The sequence below is a fragment of the Megalops cyprinoides genome, chromosome 2, assembly GCF_013368585.1.
Source record: "Megalops cyprinoides isolate fMegCyp1 chromosome 2, fMegCyp1.pri, whole genome shotgun sequence".
Lineage (NCBI taxonomy): Eukaryota > Metazoa > Chordata > Actinopteri > Elopiformes > Megalopidae > Megalops > Megalops cyprinoides.
Genome location: NC_050584.1, coordinates 65,819,288 through 65,828,915, shown reverse-complemented (window position 1 = coordinate 65,828,915; position 9,628 = coordinate 65,819,288). Strand labels below are relative to the sequence as shown.

Below are 9,628 nucleotides of genomic sequence, written 5' to 3'. Positions count from 1 at the left end.
TTTATTCACATAAATTATATTGATTTTCATTTTTATGTAGCACGCGTGTTACCTTAACATGGTTCATTATGTTTCCATTAGTGTTATTAAGCTTCTCATAGTTTTTAGTTAGCATTTGCTGCATTTTTTAATGTTAAATCACTGTTTCCTCAAAGCTAAAATTAGCTAGAATTTTTCCAGTCTAGTGTTCTAATCGCACTGGTTTTAGCATACGTCCTATATGGCAAATCACACCAACGTGACCGTATGTGCAAAAGGGTTTAAGGGACAAGTAATGTCAAATGAATGAATGAATAATTAAACATGGGGGGGGTTTGGTGAGGTATTCTTTGAATACCACGGTAAAGAAATTTCTATACATCTGCTGCAGCCTTAGTGATGACTCTTGTCCTTATGTATTGTGAGGGTCCAGGACAGATGTTTGGAATTGCCTGATATGACATGATTTCCTTTCCAGGCTGAACAGCTGTAACCTCAGTGAGAAATGCTGTAAAGCTCTGGCCTCAGCTATCAGCTCAGACTCCTCCAGTCTGAGAGAGCTGGACCTGAGTGACAATGAGCTGCAGGATTCAGGAGTGGAGCTGCTCTCTGCTGGACTGGGGAATCCACACTGTAAACTGGAGACACTGAGGTCAGTTCCTAGTGATTTGATGTGTTGGCTAGATTGATGTGGTCATAAGAAAACAGTGATAATGTCTTAGTTTTGAGATATTTTGTAATGATGTATATAAATAGTATTCATACTTCAGAATATTATACACATTTGGAAACAAATAATCATTCATTTTAGTCTGATATTATTGCTCTCTGCTGGACTGGGAAATCCACACTGTAAAGTGGAGACACTGAAGTCAGTTCTTGAAGAGCTTGATTTAGTCGCTAATGATATACAGTATTTAGTGAAACGTGCCTAACAGTATGCAAGTTTGTTCAGCTGTGTTGTTCGAGTATTGATTCGTCAGTGGGAGCCCATCCAACATTTAATTAGTCACATAAATATTGTAAAATATTGTAGTATTTATATTGTAAGATTAGTCACTTTTCACTGATCTGTCCAGGGTTGGGAGAGTGAAGAACTTTTCTCTTTTGAGAAAAATTTGATTCCCCGTTTGATTCCCCGCTGGGGCACTGCTGCTGTACCCTTGGGAAAAGTACTTAACCCACAATCCCACAATTGCCTCATTAAATATCCAACTGTATAAATGGGTTAAACATTGTAAAAGAAACACAACCGATTTATATCTTATGCTCACACTCACTGGTCTGGGAGTTTTGTGAGCCTGGTCTGACACTGTTGCTGTTGCTTTAAATTGAATGGATACACTTGTGTTCTATTGTGACGGAAGTTGCTCTGGATAAGAGTGTCTGCTAAATGCATGTTATTGGGCTCGTGATGTCCTTACAATGCAAACACTGTAAATGATAAAAATACTTAAATAATATTACTTAAATAATAATAATAACAATTCTTGCTTTTCATCGAATCCCATGATCCCTTAATTGAATGTGTACTCACAAAGCAGTGAGACTGAATAGCTTTTCTCCTTCTCTCTGCAGGCTGTCACTGTGTAGAGTCACAGAGAGAGGCTGTGTTTCTCTGGCTTCAGCTCTGCATTCAAACCCCTCCCACCTGAGAGAGCTGGATCTGAGCTACAATCACCCAGGAGACTCAGGAGTGAGAGCACTCTCTGCTGGACTGGAGGATCCCAACTGTAAACTGGAGAAACTTAAGTAAGTTCTTGGGTTACAGGTGGTGTACTATGGCCATGATCTTTAGTATTGAGTAAATAATTTCAGTATGTATGTTTATTTATGTTTTTGGACACTATTTTTGTATGTTCAGTCACTGCTGATCAGGAATTTAGTCCCCTCAAAATCAATCCAACCTTAAGATATGTGTGCTGTGTTTATCAGAATGTTGCTTTTAAACAGAACACAATTCATAACTGAGGGATAGATTATATAGTTATCTCAGCCAGATGAGATATGAACTTCATGGGTTTTACTGAATAATGTTTTTCAACAGTCAGTTTTTCAACACTCAATCACTGTCTGTTCCTCTGTGTCCTGCAGTGTGGCCCATGGCGGTGTGTGCAGGATCAAACCAGCGCCAAGGAAGTGTACGTTTATTTGAACTAAATATTAAAGTATAAAAGAAATATCAAGAAATATTAGTTCACAGCCTCTTCAGTGTATTATTTTAGAAATTCACATTAGTGGCAGTAATGGCAAGCTGAGGCCCAGGGCCTGGTAAAATTTTAACCTCCTGAGGGGCATTGTGTATAGGTTGTGTTTTAGCTGTAGTTCTGAACATTAAAAAAAAAAACATGTTTTCCCCCCAACCCTTCTGTTCTCATGTTTTTAGGTGCCTGCCAGATCACACTGGATCCCAACACAGCACACAGAAACCTGTCCCTGTCTGAGGGGGACAGGAAAGTGACACGGGAGAGAAAGGAGCAGCCATATCCTGACCATCCAGAGAGATTTGACTTCTGGCCCCAAGTGCTGTGCAGGGAGGGTCTGTCTGGGCGCTGCTACTGGGAGGCTGAGTGGAGTGGGAGTTGGGCCCGTATTGGAGTGGCATACAAAGGAATCAGCAGGAAAGGTGGGGGTGACGATAGTTTCCTTGGGCACAATGACAAGTCCTGGTGTTGGTCCTCCAGAAACTACTCTGTCTGGCACAATAAACTGGAATCTCCCATACCTGTCCCTCCATCCACCTCCTGCAGAGTAGGAGTGTACCTGGACTGGCCAGCCGGCACTCTGTCCTTCTACAGCGTCTCCTCTGACACAGTGACCCTCCTGCACACATTCCACACCACATTCACTGAGCCCCTTTATCCTGGGTTTTCTCTTGGGCCTGACTCCTCAGTGTCCCTGATCCAGCTGGAATAGACTCCTTTGTCCTGGAGGAACACCCGTCTCCTCAGTGTCCCTGATCCAGGTGGAATAGACTCCTGTGTCCTGGAGGAACACCCGTCTCCCCAGTGTCCCTGATCCAGCTGGAATAGACTCCTGTGTCCTGGAGGAACACCTGTCTCCTCAGTGTCCCTGTGCCGGCTGGAATAGACTCCTGTGTCCTGGAGGAACACCTGCGTTCTTGTAGGAATTCATATTCTTGCCCAAGCTCACCTATGCTAGTGAACCAGCTCAACCTGTGACACAAATAGATGGTAAATGTGGGAGGGATACAGGGAGAGAAAGAGGGATACACAGAAAGTCAGAGAGGGTTAGAGAGAGAGGAACCGTAAGATGGATGTGTATGAGATTATTGGATGGCAGAGAGGCCCTTGCACACGTGTGCGCACACACACACACACACACAGACACCCCGGCTGATGCGGGCCAGCCGGGAGTTGCAGCATTTTTGAGGGCGGGCAGTGCGTTGTGGTAGCAGTGGGAGGGCTAGTCCTGGCTAGTTTTAATCCATCTGAACTCACAATTCATTCCCTTTTATTGTGCTGTTACATCAGTAACATCAGACATCGGCGTTTCACCTACATCCCTCCCCAGTGGTGGAACGAACTCCCTGTCTCGCTACAGACAGCTTCTTCACCCCATTCCTTCAGGCGGGGCTTGAAGACGCACCTCTTCAGACTCTACCTGGACTGACCCAGCACACAATTGCTGCCCCCCCGCCCATCAGTGCTGTCGTAAATTGCTGTGCTTTTTAAATTGTGCTTTTTAAATTGTTTCTTGTTGCCGCCTTTACCCTGACGCTCATTGCGCCGTTTGAAGTTGTTGAAGTTTGCCGTTTGAAAGTGTATCATTTAAGTTGCCCTATAGGCTGCAATTGTACAAATCTAATAGCACTGTGTCCTCAAGCAGACCTTGCTCTCAGCTAAGAACTGTCTCATTGTGGAACTGTACACATCCTGTCCCCGTACTGTCGCTATACTTGCTGTATGCACTTTTGTAAGTCGCTTTGGATAAAAGCGTCTGCTAAATAAATAAATGTAAATGTAAATGTACTCATCTGTGTTTGACTTCATGTAGTCAATAGCTGCTCTCTGTTGCTTGTAGGGATTATTGGCAATATGTTTTCTCTAACTATGCGTATGTGTTAGCTATTTCTATGAATTTTAGTTCCTTAAATAAATTAGTAACACAAGTAGGCTATTCATTGTATGTGATTAAGAGTCTTTGTTCAGTGGAGCCTATAATTGGGACAGCTGTACCAATTTTTTAAGAGGTATATTTTTCTAAAAAAATATCTTGCAAAAACAAGTTTCACTTTCTTTCACATTAGAACACATTTAAAACAGCAAATTTTGCTCAAGAGTAAAGCTTGAGTTTTAAATATGTGCATTTATTCAAATAAAGAGCAGTGCGACTGAACTGCTTCTGAACCCCACAGGACAGTGGAGACGCTTGATCAAACAGGGTCAATGTCTTGACGCATGTAAGCAATTGTACTTGTCTTTTTTTAAATGAACAGAATCCTAATGGAGATCTCCAGAGATCACAGTGTCTTACATGTTACTTGTGTGCAAATACAACAACCAAGGAGCATTAGAGCAATGTGCAGAGTCTTTCTTTTCTCAGGTCTGTCTTAATCCTCCAACATTAATTTAAGGATCTGCATGGATCATTTATTTCTTTGGGCAGCAGAGCGGAATAGGGCTCATAACCAAAAGGTTGCTAGTTTGATTCCCTGGTGGAGGTACTTAACACAACTGCCTCAGTAAATATCCAGCTGTGGATAACATGTAAAAGGTGTAACTTATGAATAAGAGCATCTGCTACGACAATAATGTAATGTAAATCTTTATTTCCCTATGCTTCTATTTATTGTAATTATTATGTCATGTAGCTCAATTTTCAGTTCATCTGAAATTACTATAACACAAAATAATGAAAGGTATTTTGAAAGAATATATTTATTCAAATGAAATCACAAGGAGTACAGTGACAAAAATAGACAAAACGAATCAACAGTGGATGCTGATTAAAATTACAAAAACAATTATTCTTTGTCGAGGGTCACTAACATGAAATTAAACCAAACAATGTTATCACAAGAAAAATATGAAAATTTAACTGGCAAAGTAACAGAAACAGACCAGGTTCCCTAGGTATATGTATATATACACACATATATATATATATATATATATATATTTTTTTTTTTTTTTCTTATTCCATTCATTTTTATTTATTTAAAATTCCACACCATTTGTATCAGTTCCATATAAACTCATGACCACAAAGGGGTAGAGTCTTCCTCCTCTTTCACACCACCCTTTAGGGCACAGTCATGGTAGGATTCAGTAAGAGAAGGTACTTGTATTTCCCTACAGAAGAGGGGAAATAGGTAGCGGTACTACACATGAAATAAGCGTGAAGTAATACAAGTGTCAGGTGTTGGGGTGGGGATTGTGGTGAAACTGAAATGCAGTCTGGAGAGGTGGGTCTTCAGTCTGCGTCAGAAGATTCAGATTCAGATTCCGCTGTCCTGATCCCCAAGGGACGTTCATTCCACCACTGGTGGACCGGTACAGACGGGGATCGTGGCTGAGAGGAGTGACCCCATCAGTCTTCAAACCGTGTGTAACAGCCAGAAAAATAACTATGCTCCGGATCAAGCTGGGGGACAATTCTGTCGGTAGATCTTCATATTTAACAGGAGAGACACAGGTGAGGGTAGAAACACATGACTGTTAAAGCTATTAAGTTTACATTACATTATTACATTATTACATTACTGACGTTTAGCAGAAGCTCCTATCCAAAGCAGCTTACATAGGATACAACTTTTTACATGTAACCCATTTATACAGCTGGATATTTTCTGAGGCTATTCTGGGGTAAGTAGCTTGACCCAGGGGTACAACAGCAGTGCCCCAGCGGGTAAATAAATGGCAACCTTTCAGTTACGAGTCCTGCTGCTTACCACTATATTACACTGCCGCCCTTAACTAGATCATCTGCATGTGGCAGCTGAACAGAGTCCACGCAGAAGGCCGAAGGAGTCACAGACTTCTCTGCAGTAGAGGTGATGACACAAGAGCAAACTAGGCAAAGACGTCTTTTACATGAATCAGAAACCAAGTGTCAACATATCTTAGATGATTAGCTACATATTCAATTTTCATAGTAACTAACCAGCACTACCTTCAAAAGACTAGTAAGCATCTCTGCACAGGTGAGTAGAGTTAATGATAATTCAAACCATTATAAAAATATGGCAAAATGCCAGCATCACCTTTGTCGTGTGTATTTGCCGTGTGAAATGAAGGGAATCGTTGAAGGGAGATGCACGAAGACACCGTGGCTCCACCAGTTGGCGCCATAGAAAGGGCCATCTGGTGGTGAAGGAGCAAGACTTGTAACTGAAAGGTTGCCAGTTCGATTCCCCACTGGGGCACTGCTGCTGTACCCTTGAGCAAGGTACTTAACCCACAATTGCCTCAGTAAATATCCAGCTGTATAAATGGATAACATTGTAAAAAAAACTGTAACTGATGTAAGTCGCCCTGGATAAGAGCATCTGCCAAATGCCTACAATGTAATGTAATGTAATGTAAAGACAGCACCAAAGCAAGAAGAAGCCTGAAATTACCTGCACATCTGGGAGTTCTGTCATCAAACCTCCGAACATAAGCTCTGCCATTCCACACCCTGGTGTGGAGGACCTGGGAGGTTAAGTGTGGAGGGAGTTTGTCTTATTTTTGCTGACCTGTTTTGTCAGAGGACCTGATCTGGAACCTGAACTATGCATGACTGAGAACTCAGCCCGGATTCTGAAGTGTGGAATTGGAAAAAGACCATGAATAAGGTATGTTTGTCCGCCCCTTGTGAGTCGCTTAGCAACCCAGCTATAGGGAGGGAAATCTGAACCTTGCTCAAGGTAGACTCCCAAACTGGAGCTAGGGACTGTAATGACATTGTATTCAAATACATATACTTCAATATGGAGTTGGTCCCCCTTTTGCAGCTATAACAGCTTCCACTCTTCTTGGAAGGTTTTTTTGCAGTGTTTCTGTGGGAATTTGTGCCCATTCATTCTGTAGAGCATTTATGAGGTCAAGCACTGATGTTGGACGAGAAGGCCCGGCTCACAATCTCCGTTCCAGTTCATCCCAAAGGTGCTGGGGTTGAGGTCAGGGCTCTGTGCAGGCCAGTCAAGTTCTTCCACACCGAACTCATCAAACCATGTCTTTATAGTCCTTGCTTTGTGCACTGGGGCACAGTCATGTTGGAATAGAAAAGGGCCTCCCCAAACTGTTGCCACAAAGTTGGAAGCATAGCATTGACCAAAATGTCTTGGTATGCTGAAGCATTAAGATTGCTCTTCACTGGAGATAAGGGGCCTAGCCCAAACCCTGAAAAACAGGTGTGGCCACTTTTGTCCATATATATATGTTTATTTATTTTTTTAATTGTTGCCTGTGTGATAATTTTAAAACAATAACGATTTTCATAGCAGCTTCAATACTCTCCTGTCTGTCTGTTCTGCCTCTGATGCAGTGGAATGGGTCTGGGGGCCATCCACGCGGGGCCAGCCTGCGTAAGAAGATTTCACTGCATTAATAAAAAAAATACATCTGACATCTGATGCATTAGAGCAGATACAGCTATCATCATAGTCATTTTCATTTCCAATCCCTAGGAAAACATACAAAAAAGGTTTGATACAAAAAAGTAAAATAGAAAAGCTAATTCAAAAAAAAAAGCCATCCCAAAACAAAATCCATTACAACACATCAATGTATGACATAATGCAGTCAAAAAGGATATTGCTATTGTTATAGTGTTCAATAAGGTGAAAGAAGGCTGGGAGCGTGGATTTGTCTGGTTTCATTTCCAGCTCCCTGTTTTTAACCAGAGAGCACGCAGGCTTCCATATTCCCAGGACTTTCTCTGTGGCTGCTTCTGTCTGTATCCTTCATTGCATTACTGCTATCGTAAGGGTTTATCGAAGGGTAAATCGGGAGACAGTGTACAAAATGTAATTTCCTCAAATTTATGCTGATAGTCTGCACTTTAAGTCTAGGCAGCAGTGTAGCATAGTGGTAAGGAGCAGCGCTCATAAGCTGGTTCACTTCCCTACTGGGACACTGCTGCTGTACCCTTGGGCAAGGTACTTAACCCATAATTGCCTCAGTAAAATATCCAGCTGTATAAATGGATAACATGTAAAAACTAACCTATATCTTATCAAAGTTTCTTTGATAAGATATCAAAGAAACTTTGATATCTTATCAAAGAAGTGTGCATTGACAGCAAAGATCCGGGGTTTTTTTTTGGGAGGAGTTGCACAGGACTCCACAACTGCATTTAACTAATTTGTCGAGAGCAGCGAGAGGGAGTGGTTAGCTAAACAAACGCTGGGATTGGAGGCGAGAGCGGTCTCGTAGTATTAGTCTAGGAGCACTCCTTGTTGAGGCGGGTGTACTCTCGTTCTTTGCATTGTGGTGTTTGCGGTGTGTGAACGAGAGGGTGGGGACCAGAAAGCTACTGCTAAAGAAGAACCCGACACGGATTGCTGGGACCGGGAGTGAGTGCGCGTTCACAGGTGCACAGTGCAGTGATTGTCGGTCCCATATCGGTGTGCGTTGGACGAGTGGTGTTTAGGCTGCTTGGCCTGAGACTGTGCACCGGGCGCAGCTGTGTACCTTTGGTCTGCGGGACAGGGCGCCCAGCTGCTTTCGCCAGGTTGTGAGTGAATTTCCATGTCCGTAAGCAGCAGTTTCTGTGCAAAGACTGCTGTGGTCAAATTCTGCGTCTTGCTCAAAGTTGGCTCGCTTTGTCAGATTGTTTCATATTACAATGTGTGGCGCTCATCCAAGGCAATCTATATGGTCTGCTGTGCTGTAAAATTCTGCACCTATAGTACACAGTAGTGCGTATTGAAAGAATATTTTTGTTTTTTTTTTAAATGCAAGTGCATACTTAGTAGAAGGACTCGCGGAAGTGGCGTTTTGTCGGGCTTTCAGGTGGAAGGATCCAAGCGCAGACCGTAATGTTGAATGCCAGGTATTTATTTGATAGCAAGCAAAAAAAAAAAAAAAAAGTAGTCATAAAACAGTTCAAGTCAAAAAAAACTGAAAATCCAAAACCATAAGGCAAGGTCAAAGTCCCCAAAAAACAGGCAGAAAGCCAAAAGCCAGAGCAAGCAGATATAACCAGGCAGGCCTGAAACAGACAAATACAGTGAGATAAACTGGCAGAGAACAAATAAGATACAGAGGCTGATAATGAGTTATCAGGGAACAGGTGAGCAGGACGGGCTTCAGGTGGTGGGTGTGGCAGAAGGGACGATAGGCTGGACTGGAGGCGGGGCAATGGAGCACACGGGCTGAAAACAAAAACAGAAGCACATGCACGAAAAAAACGGACGAAAGACACACGCATGCTGACCGACAGGAAGGCAGAAACGCCATACAAGCAAGACATCAAGCTAAAGCACTGACAGTGTTTAACATGCAAGCGCTGTCTCTCTCTGGGCCTTTTGTCTTCTAAGCCTTGCGAAACACCCCAAGAAGTGACTTCGTGGAATACTATTTTCCCTCCCGACCGCAACGCTCAGCTACCGAACGGCGTCTGGTGGTCCCCTCGCATCGTGGCGCTAAAAAACACTACCCAGAACTTTCTCCGCCGTTGTCCCCCGATGGTGGAGTGAACT

General features: G+C 42.8%; 1 protein-coding gene across 1 annotated transcript in view; it reads left to right on the top strand.

The window, feature by feature from the left end:
- The window catches only part of LOC118773258 (NACHT, LRR and PYD domains-containing protein 12-like), a 104,503-nt gene extending 101,571 nt beyond the window's left edge, over positions 1–2,932 (top strand). The window contains exons 5-8 of the mRNA XM_036522110.1: positions 458–631; positions 1,558–1,731; positions 2,074–2,120; positions 2,366–2,932. Of these exons, the coding sequence (XP_036378003.1) occupies positions 458–631; positions 1,558–1,731; positions 2,074–2,120; positions 2,366–2,895 (925 nt within the window). The 3' untranslated portion in view covers positions 2,896–2,932. The remainder of the gene's footprint in view (positions 1–457; positions 632–1,557; positions 1,732–2,073; positions 2,121–2,365) is intronic.
- The last annotated feature ends 6,696 nt before the right edge of the window (positions 2,933–9,628 follow it).